Here is a 19,972-nt window from a genome sequence, read left to right as displayed (position 1 = left end):
TTCAAAGTGTTATAAAAATCTCTGGGAGTCCCCTTCTATCCTGAGTTGGAAAGTGAAAATATAAAAGTAATCATGAAGATCGTGTGACCATAGCTCGTGCCGCTTGCCGGCGACTTGTACAAAAAGTTCCATTGATTCTGTCAGAACTAGATCTAGGGGATGCAGGGAGTTTCGAATAAGCATATACCGACTTGCTAGAAACATAGTTCTGGAAACCTCGTTCAGGCGCTGCCAGTGATTAAATCCGTGGCTGGCGGGGCCATTTATTTGATATATAAACTAACATACCGACGTTCTATTTCAACTTTTATTTTACTACAATTTTGATCCTCAGCTGTGGTAAAATCAGCAGATTTCTAAAGTTTTTAACTAATTTTTTATGAATAAATATAATTTTCCTTACTTATTGAATATAAGTATATATAAATAATTTCTCTTTAATAAATTTAAGTTACAGAATATGTAAAGCAGATATGCAATGGGAAACAGTTTACTGATACAGAGTAAAAAATACACTTTAAATGATATAATTACATTCCTATGGTTTATTATTTCAGATAGAAACATAGAAAGTGTAAACATTAGTTCCTTAATTTTATAGTAATAAAAATTTCAAATCACTCTTCAAATTACTCTTTTATTGCAGCAAGACTATAAGAATGAAATTGTATCACTTTAATAATGTATTACTTACTGTGTGTGTCAATATAGTTAAAATTTCACATAATTCAATTACTCTTTTATTACTGTAAAATTAAGAAACTAATGTTTACACTTTTTATATTTCTACCTGAAACAATAAACTATAAGAATGGAATTATATCACTTTTATAGTATATTTTTTACTTTATATTTAAATCTGTTGGCTTTATCACAGTTGAGCTATAGGATTAAAGTAAAATCTGAGTTAAAATAGAATGTCAGTATGTCAGTTTATACGACAAATAAACGGCTCCACCAGCAACAGATTTAGATACCGGTAGCACCTCAACAAGGTTTCCAGAACTATGTTTCTTGCAAGTCAGAATACAGCATGTTAAATACAGCACTTCAAGAGTGAGAGAGTAAGATTAATATTCGTTTTCTCTCCCAACTCTCCAAATCTATCCAAAGTGGTCGAGGAGCCGAACTCACGTACATGTAGCTCGTGCAATAGTTCCCCCCAGATATCGTATCCCCCCCCATATAGTGTGGTTCCATCTCACATTTATCAAACAGCCACGTATCTGTAGGTAATACTATTCCTGTAACGGAAACTGTAACAGTTGATACCGATCTGGCAATCTCGAAAACTCACGTGACTACTCTACTCCCTTAAGGGTTGAAAGTCTTCATTCCCTATCGAAACTATCGGGATATAGAAGACCATGGTTGCCAACTAGACCCTAAGCATAAAGGCGAGTGATGGCACTTACTCATATGTACTCAATCAGCACAGAGGATTCTTACAGAGGTGAAACTCCAGCGTTTCTGAAGTCCCAATTTTCAATGCGTATGCGTAACTATGCTGTACAAACCTTAATGTAACTACAATAAATTGAAGGCTTGATTTAAAATTGTAGAGCTATGGTGTAGAGACGTGAAAACAGCTAGAGGAGCTATGGTGTAGAGACGCAAAAGCAGCTACAGAAACTATGGTGTAGAGACGCGAAAGCAGCTACAGAAACTATGGTGTATAATCATGAATGTAACTACGTGAATACAATTTGGAATAGGATTCCATCATTTAAAAGTTCCACTTTCTATAATTTATATCAAAGACTGTAATGAAATTAAAGAAATTATAATTTTCGTTGCTGTAAATATAATTGAAAGTGTTGAAGAAGCAAACTCACAGTGAGATGGACAGTCTAAGACCTTTCTATGTTTTATAGACAAGTGTGACTGGATCGAGATGCCGAGTTGCGTCTGATGTGTGCGCGCGCTCTTTGTTAGGTCGTAACATTTCTTCACATTGTTAAATGTTAATATTTAGTTTATTGTTAGCTTTTGTGTTTAAAACCAGATATGTATTTTTGTTTCTTTAAAAGACTCATGAGTAAGCTACTGCCAAAGATAGATATTTTGTGTTCCACTAATCTGTTAATAGAGAAAACTAAGTGCGTAGTTACAACAGAAAAAAAGCAATATTTGTTTCCAAGCTTTTGTTATGACCTGCAAATTACTTTGGTGTTATAAAAATTATAAACGAATTTTTATTACAAGTTCACCAGTATTTTTAGACCTATCCACCTTATTGAAGTATGAAGTCTACGCTTTGACAATATAGATATATGATTGTGAAAATGTAGTTTTTAATAGCAAACAGTATATTTAATATTTTTTGTTATTGCAGTATATGTGTACAATTTATAACGTAAGGTGCGCGCGCGTGCGCGTGCGTGCGCGCGTGCGCGTGTGTGTGCAAATCAGTATGTATTTAATATTTTACACTTCCTTCTCATGATGTATTATGTTATGGAGTATTACCTGCAGGTGTATGTAAGTCATGGTTTCTTGTTTATTGAATCAAAAATACACAATTTATTCTTGCGAGTCTCGTCTACTACCAACATATAATAGCTTTGGATGCAAGCAAATGTATAATTTAATGTTTCACACTTTGTTCAATATTCTTATTTGTAAGTTGTGGATTGTAGGTATAAGCCAAGGTTTTCTATACATTCAAACAAAGATACAGTTTAACCCTGTGGCGTGTCTCAACTACTATCAATGTATAATAACTGTCATTTAAATGAACGAAATATTATAAAATATAATTTTTTATTATAATTCATATATGTTTAATGTAAAGCAAAAGTCTGAAATAATATATGTGTAATTATATCAATTATATTTTTACTATCCATGTTACTATTTATATTATATTGTAATATTCTCTTTTAATATCGCAATTTTTCCAAAGTGAAAGTATTTATAGTTATATGTAAAAAATAATAATGTCAGTACTTATTAAATGAAATACAATTATTAAAATGATACATATCTTCCTAATATGGTTGTATATACATTTCTGAAATACTTATTTCTAGCACAATCTTTAATTAGAACATTATTTGTAAACAAACTATTAGAAAATAATTGCTTAACATGACATTACCACAGAGGCTGTGACATTATGCTTCAAATATTCCGCATTTTCCATTATTTCTTCGATATCTATCTTTCCTCTTTTACCTACTGCCCCATAAAAAGTGACGGAAACATATTTGTATAGAGAACTGGCAACGCTGTTCCTATGGTGTGCACGATCTGTACGGATTTCGGGGACACGAACATCAAAGGTTCCAACAGAAGTTTTGCCTCTGTAAAAATGCTCTGTGGCGTAGGATCCAGCTGGCAACCACGTACAAGACTCTTTAAAATTGCATGCGAGAGATCTTAGGCAGATTTAATACTGTGCATTTGCACCGCGTTGTAACGAAATCTTATTTCATTAATCTACGTACATGTGTTACATTCTTATTTCTCACCCGGACTTTAACATAATAGATCCTAAAAGAAATGCAGTACTAGTTCTTTTTCTTCTTCTTAGGCTGCATTTCGAAATTAGTTGACAGCGCTGAAAGTGCTGCAAATGCGTTCCGAATTTCAAAATAGCGTGCTGATTATATTGAACCGTCTCTATTTTGGTACTACCTTTTCACACAAGTCGATTCTAGGGAAATTATGGCCAACTACTTATTTCCGGCTATTTCTGCTGATCTGTATAACGTGGTGTAGCTTCGGCAATACATATGGCAGATGCTGCATAAGGGCTGTTTCTATTTACCTAGCCTAACGTATAGCGCACAGTTTCACATTATCCCATTATCCGCCTAGTTGGCGTAACGACAGGACTGTGTGAGTCCTGGCACGTGGGTCTTTGCTTTGTTTAAACTTTTTTAAAAGTTCCGCATTATTCAATTCTTGTTATTAGAATTAACAACTCATTAATTATTATTATATTAATATATATTATTGTATTAATTATTATTAATTATTAATAACATATTTTCGTCAGTAACTCTATATCCATTTCGTTTTCATTGTATTCATCATCAAATGAAGCTACTACTTCCATTACTAAACTGCAAATTGTTGCTGCAGTTGTTGAAACATCCATGCTTGAATAATATAAATATAGCTCTTAACTCGCACTATAGTTTGAAATTTGAACATGCTGATAAATGTCATTATTTTCATCCCAAATTACAATCCTGCTGTCAATGCTACAACTACAGGATGTAATTTTGGAACGGGTACATATTCAAATGTTCAGCTTTACCAGCGTTAGCAGTCTCAGCTAATTTCAGAATGCACTCTTAGTTAATGCTATCCTTATCTTTATGGATTCCTATTCTCTGTAACGCTAAAATGTAATAAATGAATTAATCTTGTATTATAAAATGTTGAAATTACATATCCTCCATAAATTTTAATTTGGACCTGAGTTTTTGTTTGACTAATCTATGTAAAAACTTACATTATACTCATAACATTGCATTACAATAATAAGAAAAGTTGATGAATATCTGAGAATAGGTGGACATATGAAGTAATTACTAAAGTAACTTTATAATTTTGAAACACCCTAATTAATGTCTTCTGTTGCCATATTTAAAAGTTTCTTAAAAAGTATTTCTTTAATTATGTAATTTACAAAAAATGTTTTGGTTACTTATTGTAAAATTGATAAGAACTCTCTAATGATATAAATTTTTCCATATTGCTTGACTTGGCAAACAAAAGAAAGGATGCCCTTCTTTCCCCCTTAGGGGGGCAGACTCCTTCAGGGCCTACTCCGAATCGATCGAAGCGCTGTTGCGAAGAAACGGGCATTAGTGAAAACATAATTTATACATGAGACATTTGATAATGTGGCATCTAGCCTTATCCTGTTGAATTACAAATGAAAAGTGCGAAGGTATAATTGCCAAATCGCATTGTAGAAAAGTTCTGTCACGCTGTTGCCCCATCAATTACAATTTTATGCATCAGTAAATCTCTACTGAATACGCCTTGAGCCGATATTTTGTTTCATACAGAATATAGAAAAGGACGGTGCGAACGAGAAAGAAAAAGTATCACGAATGAAACAATACATATGTGCCCAAAATTATGAAAGTGGTCTAAGGAATAACATTTTCGTATGAGCTTCACACAAAATTTCACATTTATAATAAATTTTCATTAATCAAGACTAACTACAATATTACGTAATAATGTCGACTCCATTTACAACTTTTTGGATTCGATCTGATCCAAATTTGAATAATGCTTTTACTCAAAATATACTACATGGTAGTAAATGACCTTCGAACTAACAAAATTAGTCACAATAATATATTGACGAATTGAGTTGAGTGGTATAATTGTAATCTGTGAAAAGGTATACGAAAATTAGAATTATTTACAATAAAAATTGAAAATAAAAAAAATTAAAAACTACCACGAGATTCGAACTCGGCACATGCAGATTATGAAGGAATGCCTAATTCTCACTCAACTACGGTACTTTCGTGCAAAATTAGTGGATTAAACTATAACTTATGGAACAATTCCAATTGTTTGTTCATAGTAAATAATAACTATTGAAGAATAATGATTTGTAAACCACCTTTACTTGCTACATTTTCATCGATGCAAGGGTCACTCACACTGAACGTCTCGTGCTGTTTGCAACGAGTGCAAGACGTTGTGAGTATTCATTAGCAATGTCATTATTTATACATTTAGTGAACAATAAACAACATGTATCATAATGACAAAAACATTATAGGGGTATATGTTTTTCGTAAAACTACTCGTTTCAGGGCCCAATTTCGCACAAAATGTAGTCTAATTACGAATGCTAGTATTTTGTTTATAACGTAAAAATTCAAAATCCTATTTTCGCCGTATTTTGTGTTTTGGTTCATAGTATTTGCATACAAATTTGCAAAACGATCGATCAGCATGTTGTCAGTGAAAACAACGACAATATACTATTTTTTAATATATTTTTTAAATAAATTGATATTTTTAAAAACTATTTACATAGGTGGATTCGTCGTTCAAAAATACACAATCGCCCCATTTATATCATTTTGCTATACGCACTAGTTTTGGAAATATTAAACGAAATATGTTTTCCACCCCCAACTTTGGGGGTGGTTTTCACACCCTTTAGATGAATTAGAAGCAATAAAAAAAATACCTGCCGAATGTTTTCGGCTATTCTACAATCCTACAAAGTTTCATCAAAATCGGAGATTTTCACCTTGCAATGTTCCCTTATTAGTAAGAATCAAAATCTCGGCTGAAGTTGGATTCGTTCGAGTTTTCCTGATGGGCAAAATTGTAATATGTTCATATATACATATCTATGGCAACAGCGTGACCAAATTTTCAATACGTTTTGGCAACTAAGCCTTTCTTGCGTCTGTATTCGTGTATTCGATGAATACGTCATTCAGCTCTCAAATTCTAGATTACATTTACCGACTGATCTGTATTTTCATCGATGCTGATGGTAATATGACCAAATTGATTGAGATATACCATCAACGCTTTTAACGGTAAATCGTTGAACTATTTTTCTGTCAAAACGGGTGCACAACGAAAATTACACTTTACGCCTTCAAGAAGTATTAAATTGAGGAAAATCACATTTCCACGATATTGTGCTAATTCAAGGAAGGGTGCTCTGGTGTGCTATGAGTGAAAAACCATTAAATCGTGAGACATTTGCAAAAATGTCACTTCGGCAGCCATCTTGCTAGTTTACAACAGCGTCTGTTTCTTGCTTACAGTTTGTAATTTTACTGTTTTCTCAACGTATAGTGTTTATTGGAGTTTAAACGGACCAGACCACCCTGTAGTGAAGTCTACCCGTAGGTTCTGTATCCGCGAAAAATTCATTTATGCAAGTGTCGAGACGTAAAGTGTAATTTGCGAAACCGTTTGTCTCTCTCGCTCATCGCGTATACGTGTATGACTTCCTTTGCGTGTGTCAGCGCACGCACACAGCTCAAAACACAAGGAGTCTGCCCCCTTAAATCTTACTTGTATCCTATCAGTGAAAAAAAATATGAAAGTATAAAAAAGTATAAAATAATCGGTAACAATATATTGAAAACTTTATCATTACTCTTGAAAATACTACTTGAGAAAGTTCAGTTACAATATCCTACGTATCACTGTAAAAAAAAAAGAAGAAAAAAAAAAAGAAAAAAAAAGAGGTGAACTTTATAGAATTTGGTATGCCAAATCTCATTTCTGAAACCAACATTTCTCTGTTATAAAGAAATTTTGTTGATTTTTCACCAATACACTACATATATCTTTTTAATAGAATAATTATATTGAACAATTAGTAGAAGTAGAAAGAGATCATAATTAAATCATGTTTGATTCTTGATTAACAAATTGATTAATAAGCTTGTCTTTTTTTTTCAAAATATAGTAAGCTGTTCCTAAAAATAAAATTAAAGTTAATCTATTCCTTGTTTATCCCAAGTAACCAAAGGAAAAAAGTGTGTTATTACAGCAAGATTTTCTCCAAGTATTATACAAGAAACATAAAAAAATAAAGCTATTTACTATAATCAAGAAACAAAAAAAATTTTTTTTTAAGTGTGAATACTACATAACATACAGTAATGTTACGGATGGGAGCCGCGACCAGACCCGAGAGCGGCTCTCGTCCGTGACTGGTAGTCGATTCGGCTTCCTTTGCTCTCGGTCGCCAAGATAATTGGTACACGACCAGAGAGGCAAAGAAAAGGGTGCCGCTCGACCGTCGATGCTTGAGCTCCATGCCCGAAATCAATGACGTCATAAAAGACAAGGATAGCATTAGGGTTTTAAATAGGAAAAATTGAAGTTTCTTATTCGCAAACGGATTTTCACGCAAGTAACACCAATCGATTCCTTGTACTCTCCCGATTAAAATGATATCAAATACGACATGATTCCAATTATTTACAACAAAGATATTTAAATAATAAAGGTTGGAACCCTGCGACGGTTACGGAGAATCGTCAAAGATACTTTTCCATCAGTTCTTTACGAGCTAAAAATGACAGTAAATGAAGATTTGGCTAACAGAATTTATATATATTATATTTAATCGATGTCGGAAAGAATATATTGAAAATAAAAAAATAATTTCTAAACATTTAAAACGGAACTTATATACTTTTTGTGTTGCGCTTTCTTTTTCTTAATAATTTCAGTCATTAAATAATTAAACACAAAAATATGAGGGAATAATAGGGAGTTAGTGAATCGGAGAACTTTTCGTAGCATTGTAACATGCTACGGACAAGAGCCGCGCTCGTCGAATCGACTACCAGTCACGGACGAGAGCCGCGATCGGGTCTAGTCGTGGCTTAGAATCGACTACCACTCACGGACGAGAGCCGCGCTCGGGTCTGTTTACATAACGCGATGAGCATGACCTTTCTTTCTACAAACCAAGTTTTGTTATCTTTGTTAAAAATAATCGGAATCATGTCGTGTTTGACATCATTTTAATCGGAAGAGCACAAGGAATCGATTGGTGTTACTTGCGTGAAAATCCGTTTGCGAATAAGAAACTTCAATTTTTCCTATTTAAATCCCTAATGCTATCGTTGTTTTTTATGACGTCCTTGTTCTCGGGCGTCGAACTCGAACGCGATGGTTCCAAGAATTGGTTTCTCGGCGGTACGTATCAAATGAGGTAGTGGGGATAAACCGCCGCTCTCGTCCGTGTAGACGAAACGGCTCTCGTCCGCAACATTACTGTAGTTATAGAAGTACTAGAAAAGTTTATTTAATTTGGGAGTCACTTGGTTGTGATATGTATCAAAAATTTATGTTTTGCGTACTATCTTTTTTAGAACATGCATAGATGTTGTTAAGGCAGTTCTCAATCTCAAAAATAATACTGTGATTGATAAAGTGAAAATACACAATTATTCACTAAATTGTGAAACATCAACAAATTATAAGGAGAAAAACTATTAAAAAACTTTCTATTTTTGTAAACAGTTATATAACATTAATTAATCAATGTAATTCTTAATTATTCCTTAAATAGTTTCTTGAAATGAAATAGTATTTTTTATCTTTGAAACCACTTTTTCCACTTGAACTCTTTCAACATTTAGAACTTGACACAAGATAGAAAATCTATCAGAAGTTGAGCACTTTAAAATCTATAAAAAACACCTGAAGTTTTTTACAAAAACGAAAAGATGTTTATCTTGAGAATAGTATAATCATCCTTTCATAGTACATACATACATATTTGCGAAAAAAATAACAGTAAAACATAAATACTATATTTTAATAACACTGTTGTAACAATAAACGGAATTATTGTAACTCTTAACGTTTAGATAGGTATAATTTTTCCCTTGTTTTAGAAACTTAAAAGACTCACTTTCACAGAACTTCTAATTATATTTTACAAACAGATTTATTTTTAATTCTACAATTCATACAAAATCTAGATCAGAATTAGAAAGAAATTAGTTTTTAACTTGTTCAATCTTCTTTTTTTTACCATCTATACATTCAATATTATGTCAATTGTACTATTATTGCAACAGTTCATGCAGTACTGCACATAATTAAGTTTTTATACCTTTTCAATCATTTCAAATGTATTAAAATCGATTTTACAAAGTTACTTCACATTTGTACCCTATTTTTTATTTCTTCATAGATATCAATGCATCACAAGACATTCTGAAATAATATAATCACTTAATCTTTTTTAGATGATGTTTAACTTATCAACAGGAACTGTAATATCTTTATTACTAATTGCAAATATGAAAAATTTGTTCTATTATTGTGTGTAATATAAACATAATAAACATAATTTTGAAATAAATTCTTTCAGAAGAACCTGAGGCACTGATACATCTGTGTAAAACACTGCAAGTATTTTTATCTTTATATCTGTCAACTGGAACTTCAACATTAACATTATCTTTTTATAATTAGATAAATACTAAATAAATCTTATTTTTATTTTTTGTAATATAAATATCTGGTCCATTAGATTTATACCAACATGTAACATTTATAGAAAATTTGTAGAATACAGTACATTGATTTATATTTTAATGATATGAGTTAGCTATAGAAGTATAAACTAACTGTTAACAAATAACATAATATAACTACTAACAAATAACCCTTCAAGAATACTAACATTTGTAACTTAAAAAATCTGGCAGACGCATAAATAACTTATCAAATAATACTTTGTCTTAAGAGAAATTTTCTTTCTTGATCTTACATTAGCTGTATATCATGTAATAAAGTAAATAATTGAAATTTAATATTTTGAACAAGTTTCCTTAATCAATGATACATACATTATTTTCTTCCACTATGAATAATGAAGTATATAAAACGAAAAAATAAATATGAATTATAAAATATAAAGTATCATCTATTACATAAAAATGTTTATATTTCTGAATGCAGCAAAATATTTATTTTTTCTTACACAAACTAATTTATTAATAATATAAAAAGACACAACTAACATATAACTGTGCATCACATAAAATGTGTGCAGAAATATTTATAAAATAGATTTTTATTTTCTGTTAAGGTTACAAATGAAAATGAATGAATATAGATAAGATTGTTAAAAATAACACAAGCAAAAGTATCGTCCACAAAAAATTTTGTTAAAATCAGATACTAAATTATTTCTATATGATACTAATGTTCTTTCTATGTAAATATAGACTCTCGTTCCTTTGGTTACCAAGTCATGTATCACAAAATAAAATGTCAATAATAGCAATACCTGTTTACTTTTAGGAATGTAAATTTTAAGTATATTAATGTAAAAATCTTTTTGTAAAACAGAATGGGGCATAAGTATTTTTTGGTGTAATGAAACGCAGGATGCACATATGAAACTACAATAAAAACACATTTCTTTGTATGGACCTTCATTATTAACAAGATTACTTTAGAAAATTCACCAAATATGATTAACTATGGTTTGATATTCATATTCATTACTTATATTTACTTATCCAGGGTATTTTCAAACATCTACTAGAATAGTAATGGATCTCAAATGGAACAGAAAGTATTCAGTGATACAAATGTTCTGCATGTTCTCGTCGTGTGATAATATTGTCATGAAGTTAACAATATAATTTTGATATGTAGCGGTGACCGTATACCAGACACATGTTGCTTCTGCTACTCCGTCAAGGAGTAGTTACTCCGGAGTGAAGCAGTGAAATCTGCCTCAGTATCCTACCTACTCCCAGTTCTTCAAATGAAAATTCAGTGATTTTTTCTAGCAACACTGATTGTAAACGAATTCAACGACCTGCTTTACTGTGATCTTGAGATGACTTTAACTTTTAAAATCGTCACAAATCAGTTGACGCGACATTTATACGAATTTTGAAGGGTATCAAAATTTTGTGTACATTAACATGTATTCTTTATAATGCAGTATTGTAGTCCACATCAAGACGAATTCAAGGATCTGTGCAAAATTGTACACCAGGTCTTCACTTGATTTTTTCTTATGGCGATACATAAAAAATCACGTTTATAACGAAGTCTGCATCACATCAAAACGTATGAGATAAAGAATTTTATATACATGTAATATCATTACTTTATAAATCTCTTATTATATTGATTTGATATTTATGATTGTGATATTTATATTATATTGAACATTTGTTGTGAAATAAACAAATTTCTCAGAAAAAACAAAGAATGTTAAATTTCACAATTGCATTTTAACTAACGTAATTTTTTCATTGAAGGTGATCGAAAGATCACACTGTTGTAGATCGTTGAATTCACTTGATGTGTACTATAATACTGCATTATCAAGTATATATTAAGGTCAATGACTGTCAAAATTCGAAAAGAACGCTTTGAGAACAAAAAAACAAGAATCATAATATTCATAGCTTTGAACTAAATAATTTTGTTCTGAAACATTTAGTATCAGTAAAAATAACGACGATGGTGTAGTGACTTTAAGACATTATTACTGCATAAATTCAACTTACATTTAGACCTTGCATATTTGAGTAGAATTTTACTTTACAAATTTTCACAAATACTAATTCTCACAAAATTCTGAATAAGAATTCGATTTGAAATAGTATGGAATACTGGTCAATACAGAATGTCATAAAATAATGGTGATCATAATGTACAAATTCCTCCTTAACAGGAAAAAAGATTTCTTTTTTACTATAAGTTTTAAAGAGATTACAAGAAGTTATTAACTTATAATATTAATTTTAATTAATGTAATATTTAACATAATAATTTAAATATGCATATGATTACAAAATAATACATTACAGTTTATGAAAACGATAATAGTTCATTCTTGTTATGCATAAGAAATGATTCAAGCTAGTGCCAAATTATATTGTAAACTAAAACTATGTGTATATGTTTATCTGCGTGTATGGGGTATTACATAGCATGACCAGTCTTTTAAACTTAAATAATACGGTTTTTAAATCAAATGCAAGATTCTCATTTACTTATATGACAAAACCAAAACTTTATAGAATACAGAATATGTAGTAAAAAGTTTTCATTTCTTAGGAATTTACATATCTCAAATTACCTTATTATTTTGAAACACCCTGAATATATTGTATGTATGTCTAATTTGTACTGTATAAAAGAAATATACTTTTTCAATTAAATTTTACACAAACAGTTACTGTTTAATATTTACTGTTTTTGCTTCTGTACAATAATACTATGCCCCTTTCTGTGTAATATGCTTTTAACTTGATATTCGTATCCAAGACAGGTATGTGCTTCACTTAACTCCATTATCTCTAATATGTTACAGTTGATTTTGATAATATGTACAAGAAATGTTCAAATGCAATGTTATTTGTGCCGATATAAATATATGTAATTTTCTTGAATGGAACAACACATCTTTATTACCAAAATATTGAAGTAATATTCATAAAACTGAAATCTCAACTATGTATAATATTTTTTCGTTAATTGCAAAATTTCTTGACCAAGTAACTGTGATAAAATCATTTTTTGATTACTTAAATCACAGTTCCGAACCACAAACTCATACGCATTGTATCTAATTCAAAATATAAGCTTACCAAGCTGTAATTAAAACCTAATAAAGTCTGAACAAATCTGCCTACATCTCTAGATATACGTGAATTATATAGTTATTATTCATAGGAGACTATAGAAAAACATTGCCACTCTATAGAATGGAACAATATGAAAATTTACATAATTTAAATATTTGTTTCTAACTACATTTTCAATTTAATGATATCTGGGATCATTTTATGCATAAATTCTACATGTGAAAACAGCAAGGAAGTTCATATAAATTGTAAATAACTTATCCTACTGCACTTCATTTATAGTCTGATTTTCTAGAGTTGTCCTCTAACTTGCAATGTTGTCGCTTCTGTAATTCATGAATGGTGTTTCTCCCACGCAATGCCCTGCTCATTGGACCTTAACCAATTATCTACGAATACTTAGTCGTAGGTCCTCACAAGTCGTGGCTTATTCCTATCTTTGTCTAGCGTTTGGCATTTGTCGTCTCTACTTCTCAATGAATCCACCACCTAACATTATTTCAGTGGTGGTTGATAAGAGTGTCAAATCCTATTAACGATTCAAAGAGGCTCGTATCGCGCAGAAAACATGGTGGACAACTCGATTTCATTTAACTCAAACTCAAAACAGGTTAAACTATGTCTTAAACTACCGCAGACCCGTATAATGTTAAATCGGTATCAGAATCCCTTGGTTTGATAAAAGAATATGAAAAAAGTAATCAATTTAGCACGGGATATCTTGCAAATGAAAGAATCTGTTTTATCGAGTGACTGAGAAAGAAAAGAGAAGAATAGAAAGAAAAATCCGATTGATTACACAATCTAAAAACGTTGCTTGAAATACGCATCTAGCGTTGGGTCCCTGCCAGGTTATATGCCGACCGCTTGTCACGCCCAGGGCTCAACTCTGGAAAATCGCATTGTAAATAACATAACAAGTTCTATTCTGTTTACTAAACTGTTAACAAATAATAATTGTAATAGTTCTCACTCAAAGAATAAAAATTACAAAAATAATATTTTAAGATAATATTTTAAATATCTCTTGTGAAGATAATTCACAGATACCAATCTATAAAACGTTATGTTTGCTTTACTATGTAAACAAATTTAAAATAGACTGTCTTCATAGTTTTTAAATGCAGAATTTATCTATAAAACGGGTCATACATATTGGGAGACACTTTGCTTTAAATTCGCATAACTTTTGGGTTCTTTCAAATAAACGTTATTCCGTTTTGTTCGGCCTAATTTTAAGTTTAATGTTTTATATTTTTTTCATTTAAAAATTAAGAAAAACATAACTATTTGCGGTCCGAGTTACTTTCATTGTTTCGTTTTAACTAGTTTGCATTCATTTGGTCACTTCTGGACGGTATCATGTATTCACTATTCTTTCAATATTTCAGCATGTAACTGATACAATAATATATTTGCATTAATGTATTTTTATTTAGTATAGTATTAATGTATAAAAAAGTCCTTCATTGCAATTTATAATTTATAATTGTATAGTACCTTTCAAAACATTCTCTGACATGAATAGTCTTGATCTACTTTCACATATTAAACAAGTATTGCAAGATCCCATCTCACAAATAAAACATGCTTATTTTTTCGCATCTTCCCATAATTCTTATGCTTTTTCTGTGGATGTGAAACAATTATGTGAACATCTCCAATCAAGCTCTTCTATCAAACCAATGGCAAACAGTCAAAAATTCATAGTTGAGTCTGACTCGACATAGAATCACCTGAGATGAAATGCGATATCGAGTCTAAGCTCAATAAAGGACCACAAAGAGTTAATTTAATTTGTTCTTTGTTCTATTAGGTACAAAACTGTAGTATTGCATGGTATAAGAAACGTCTAGAAAATATTTAGTCACATTTAAATACAGTATTCATTATCTTCAAAACAAAGATTTATTTATAATATTTACTCTCTCAAAACAAATAACAGTAACTTTATATATTTCTTGTACTTATTACTGTATCAAAAACAACAAATATTTGAAATAACTGTGTTAAGTGAAATACCTTATGCATTGCCATTGTAGTTATTTCTTTTTTACTTTCAATAATTCCTGACCCAAGAAAAATTCATACAATTTCTTAAGCTCAATCAATTACAGCAGTCATTCATTGCATATTTCTAAGATTTTAAAATAGATTGCAAAACAAGTCTAAGAATAAATGTACAAATATTGCTAAAAAATATCTGTTAAATACGTGGGAAGCTCTTGTCTATGACTTTTGTCTACCTATCACAGAAACATTTTTTCATTTTTATCTTTTAATTGATATTTATAAACGAAGGAGTGATGAGTATGTACACGAGAGTCCGCAGTTAAGAAAAATATCACACTTTTGTGGTGATTAAAATTTCAATCCTTCATAGACTAAAAGCAAGTAACCAATCACTGAATCAACCCAGCCAGTCAGCATATTCGTAATAATACACTTAGTATTATAATGGCAGTATCAGTAACAAACGGAGTAACGATAGTTAGTTGTATAACAATTATATCCACGAAACGTAACAAACAGTGATTATATAATTTAACGACATGAATTCCTTAGAATAATTTATTATGGCACAGTCCCGTGGATTCAGAGGTACGGACGTAGACACAGGGAAAATGAGTAGAAGGTCGAACACGACTCACTCCTGTTAGAGGGCAGCCAAAGTAGCGCTATCATCTTCCACTGTCTGTAAACATTTGAAATATCTCTTGTTTTGCTGCTCAGGAGAGCATGCGACGCTAAAAACACTGACAAATTTACATGTCATGCGCCACATATTAAAAATAAATAATAAGATTCATGTCGAGTGTATAATAACAATAAATAAATTTTCTAATAAGGAATTGTGTTATTCAAAGTGCAATGAACTACAAACATAATTATTGTTTTTAATAATAGTAAAAATTAGTACTTTAATAGTATATTTCAATTCTTATTTCACTTGTAACTAATAAACTATAATAATGTTTCTTTCATCTTGATGGCTATCATAAGTGAATTGTACATATAGATCTATAGCTTTTAATAATATAAATTAAAATAAATTTATATGTAAACTATTTTCCATGCTTATGCAAATATACAAGGATATAGAGAGTATAAAGAAATTATGTCTACTACAGAGCTGGATTCTACACCTCTAATTTGGTGAAATTTGATGTAAGAAAGATACTGCAAAATCTATCTTGACCAAAATATTCAAGGTCTAAGTTCTTTTTTATTACATCGTAGCTGTGCTGCCAGACTGAGGACGCAAACTTGAGAATTACCCCGTCCACTACGTATCCTAACGCACGGGCCGCGTATCCGTGAGCTCGGCACTTCGGGCAGCTTCGAACAGCTTCGGACAACTTCGGGCAGTTTCGTGAGGTCGAGAGAGAAGGTGGATCGTGATGCGCACTGTCTCATTCTATGAAACGTTTACATCCCAATCGCTAGCAAGCGGCAAGTGGCACGCACCTTGTGCGAGCTTTCCGATTGCCCGGATATTTTCAGTTTCCAACTTAGAAAAGTATTCTAATGAAAAAAAATTTCGAAAATTTTTTTCTGCAGAAAAACTCATTTTAAGACTCCCTGATTACGTTTTAACTAATAAAAAAAGAGCTTGTTTTTAAAAACCACATATGTTTATTAACCCAATTACATTCAAACGACTGAATGAATTTCAATGAAACTTTATATCTAAATTTTATATTCACATCTCAAGATGTTATTAGATTTAGAGCAAAATCGATGCATGGATTATGATACTTACCTCTTATAATTATATTTATATTACACATATATTTTTGACTATTTGGTGGGAAGATAAAGATTTTCATTTGTAATCTGCTCGTGGCTCTCGTTCGTAACATTACATAACATATACAGTATGTCCCACGAAATCCTGGACAGTCGATTATTTGCTAACCTATTAAAGATACGAAAAAAGTTTTTATATGAAATTGAATGGCAAGAGGGGGCTGATTTATTGGCCGTAACAATTTTTTTTTTTTATCATTATTGTTTACAGAGATATGAAAGTTAAGTTTGGTTTTTTAAATGGGATCATATATATTTTTTTTTATCAATAGATAGTACGTTTTAAGACGAATTCAGCAAACATTAATGTATACACCTTTTTTCAAATAGTTTTTAAGATATTACGCGTAAAAGTTTACTGATTTTCGGTGGAAGATTTAGGCCTGCCGTTCCTACCACAGTCTCTTCGTATTAGTTTCAAGAGGCACGGTTTAACACGTTCGACACGCGACAGGGTAGATCTATCGACTGGAGCCCGTTTCTCCGGAGAATTATTGACCCGGCGGTGCTGCCGCGCGCTAGCATACAATCGGACAAACCTTTATCGATCATTTTTTTACCCCCGCACGCAACGTGTTAACCAGTAGCATCTTAAGTGTGGTCGAGAGTCGAGACTCCCTACTGTGCTTCCTGGTCTCGCAGATTTTCTTCCACCGAAAATCAGTAAACTTTTACGCGTAATATCTTAAAAACGATTTGAAAAAGGGTCTATACATTAATGTTTGCTGAATTCGTCTTGAAACGTACTATCTATTGATAAAAAAAATATATATAATCCCATTTAAAAAAGCAAACTTAACTTTCGTATCTCTGTAAACAATAATGATAAAAAAAAATTGTTACGGCCAATAAATCAGCCCCCTCTTGCCATTCAATTTCATATAAAAACTTTTTTCGTATCTTTAATAGGTTAGCAAATAATTGACTGTCCAGGATTTCGTGGGACATACTGTATATAGGCTCTAGTAACTACTGTCAAAAGTTACGGGGACGTAACACAACTCAAAATATCTCTTTTCCCAGTCCTAGCTCTAACCAACTCCAAATATCTCTTTTCCCGGTCCTAGCTCTAACCAACTCCAAATATCTCTTTTCCCGGTCCTAGCTCTGACCAGCTCGAAACATCTCTTTTCCTGGCCCTAGCTCTAACCAACCCGAAACATCTCTTTTCCCGGTCCTAGCTCTAACCAACTCCAAATATCTCTTTTCCAGGTCCTAGCTCTAACCAGCTCGAAACATCTTTTTTCCTGGCCCTAGCTCTAACCAACTGGAAACATATATTTCACTGGCCCTAGCTCTAACCCAACTCAAACTCCCTTTTTGCTACCTACCCTCGGCCTGCCACCATAATTTTCAAGCATATAAAAATTTTTATCTCGAAAACCAGAAGAGAGCCACAATAATTTCATTTAGAAAAATTACTCCACGTCTGAAGATACATGATATAAAAAAGATTCAAAGAAATCGGTGAGGAGGCTCTTATTTTAAATAATTACCAATATAAATATTTTATATTGAAGGTTGTGACAACGTGCACGTTACTGGTCAAGAGTGAACTCTTAGTCTAATACATTTGACGAATTTTCAGTATCAGAGTATTTATTTTGTGATAATCTTGAATTTTGAAGTGCAATTAATTCTGAACTAGAAAGCATTAATTCGATAAGAGCAGTGTTTTCCAGACTAAATCGCGTTACGTTAACTTTACAAATGAAAATCTTTATCTTCCCACCTAATAGTAAAAAATATATGTGTAATATAAATATAATTATAAGAGGTAAGTATCATAATCCATGCATCGATTTTGCTCTAAATCTAATAAGATCTTGAGATGTGAATATAAAATTTAGGTATAAAGTTTCATTGAAATTCATTCAGTCGTTTGAATGCAATTGGATTAATAAACATATGCGGTTTTTAAAAAAAACTCTTTTTTTTATTAGTTAAAACGTAATCAGGGGTTCTTAAAATGAGTTTTTCTGCAGAAAAAATTTTCGAAATTTTTTTTCATTAGAATACTTTTCTAAGTTGGAAACTGAAAATATCCAGGCAATCGGAAAGCTCGCGCAAGGTGCGTGCCCCGCTTGCCGCTTGCTAGCGATTGGGATTTAAACATTTCAAAGAATGAGAGAGTGCGCATCACGATCCACCTTCTCTCTCGACCTCCCGAAGCTGCCCGAAACAGTCCGAAGGGGTAAGGGATAATTCTCAAGATTTGCGTCCTCAGTCTGGCAGTACAGCATCGTAGTCTACTCATTACTAAGATAAACAATTTCAAAAACACCATGTGTCACAACTCAATCTCTTTTTTTTTTGTTTTTTTTTTGTTGGTGTTAAAGTTCCATTAATTTTTATATTGACTTTAATTATACTACATTTGTATCTCAAAATGATATAAAATGTACACAGTGTGGTATTGGCAAAGTATTAGGGAATTGTTCCGTAGTCTTTAGGCAAGGCCCCACTACTGCTGCAACCGTGCCGCGCAGACGAATTCTTAGGATGCGCGGCCAATGTTATACAAAAAGCCGTTCCCACTAGTGCAATGCGTGGCCGCACAATCCTCTGGTTTGCTTGAAGAAGTCGAAACAGTGGCGAAATGGGATCGAAATTTACGATTACCCAAGCATGGAGAGGATCGTATGCGCGCTATGCCAAGAATAACCTGCCATCCTGTGCACAGGTGAATTCAGACACGTATCGTCATTTTGTACTTTTCAGTCCAAAGTTATTAATTATTTTTACATATTATTTGTATTTATACTTATGGTTAGTATTATTAATACTACTACAAGCAACGGCATTTATGCCACTGTCAGAAGCCAAGTATATCAAAACTTGGGGTACATGTACCACTTCTGAAGTATAAAGAAGGATACAACACTAGCTCTGTGGCTCCGTGTAACCTCATCTGTAATAGCCCCACTTCCAATCTGTGACCGATTCTTTATATCTTAATTATAATATATACACATCGTTCAAATATCCAAACAAAGTCACATGGCAACGTATTCACTATAACGATGGGTGAACCGTAGAAAGATTATACTGTGTTT

The 19,972-nt window shown here is 31.9% G+C and overlaps 2 protein-coding genes across 12 annotated transcripts in view; one reads left to right on the top strand and one right to left on the bottom strand.

Moving 5' to 3' along the window:
• The window catches only part of Scrib (scribble planar cell polarity protein), a 163,809-nt gene that overhangs the window by 40,097 nt on the left and 103,740 nt on the right, over positions 1 to 19,972 (bottom strand). The window lies entirely within an intron of this gene.
• The window catches only part of LOC143182546 (uncharacterized), a 50,383-nt gene continuing 49,253 nt past the window's right edge, over positions 18,843 to 19,972 (top strand). For both annotated transcript variants that reach the window (XM_076383593.1, XM_076383592.1), the window contains exon 1: positions 18,843 to 19,599. In XM_076383593.1, coding sequence (XP_076239708.1) covers positions 19,430 to 19,599 — 170 coding nt within the window. In that variant the 5' untranslated portion in view covers positions 18,843 to 19,429. The remainder of the gene's footprint in view (positions 19,600 to 19,972) is intronic.

Source organism: Calliopsis andreniformis, chromosome 8 (assembly GCF_051401765.1).
Source record: "Calliopsis andreniformis isolate RMS-2024a chromosome 8, iyCalAndr_principal, whole genome shotgun sequence".
NCBI classification, from domain to species: Eukaryota; Metazoa; Arthropoda; class Insecta; order Hymenoptera; family Andrenidae; genus Calliopsis; species Calliopsis andreniformis.
This window is presented reverse-complemented; position numbering and strand designations above follow the sequence as displayed.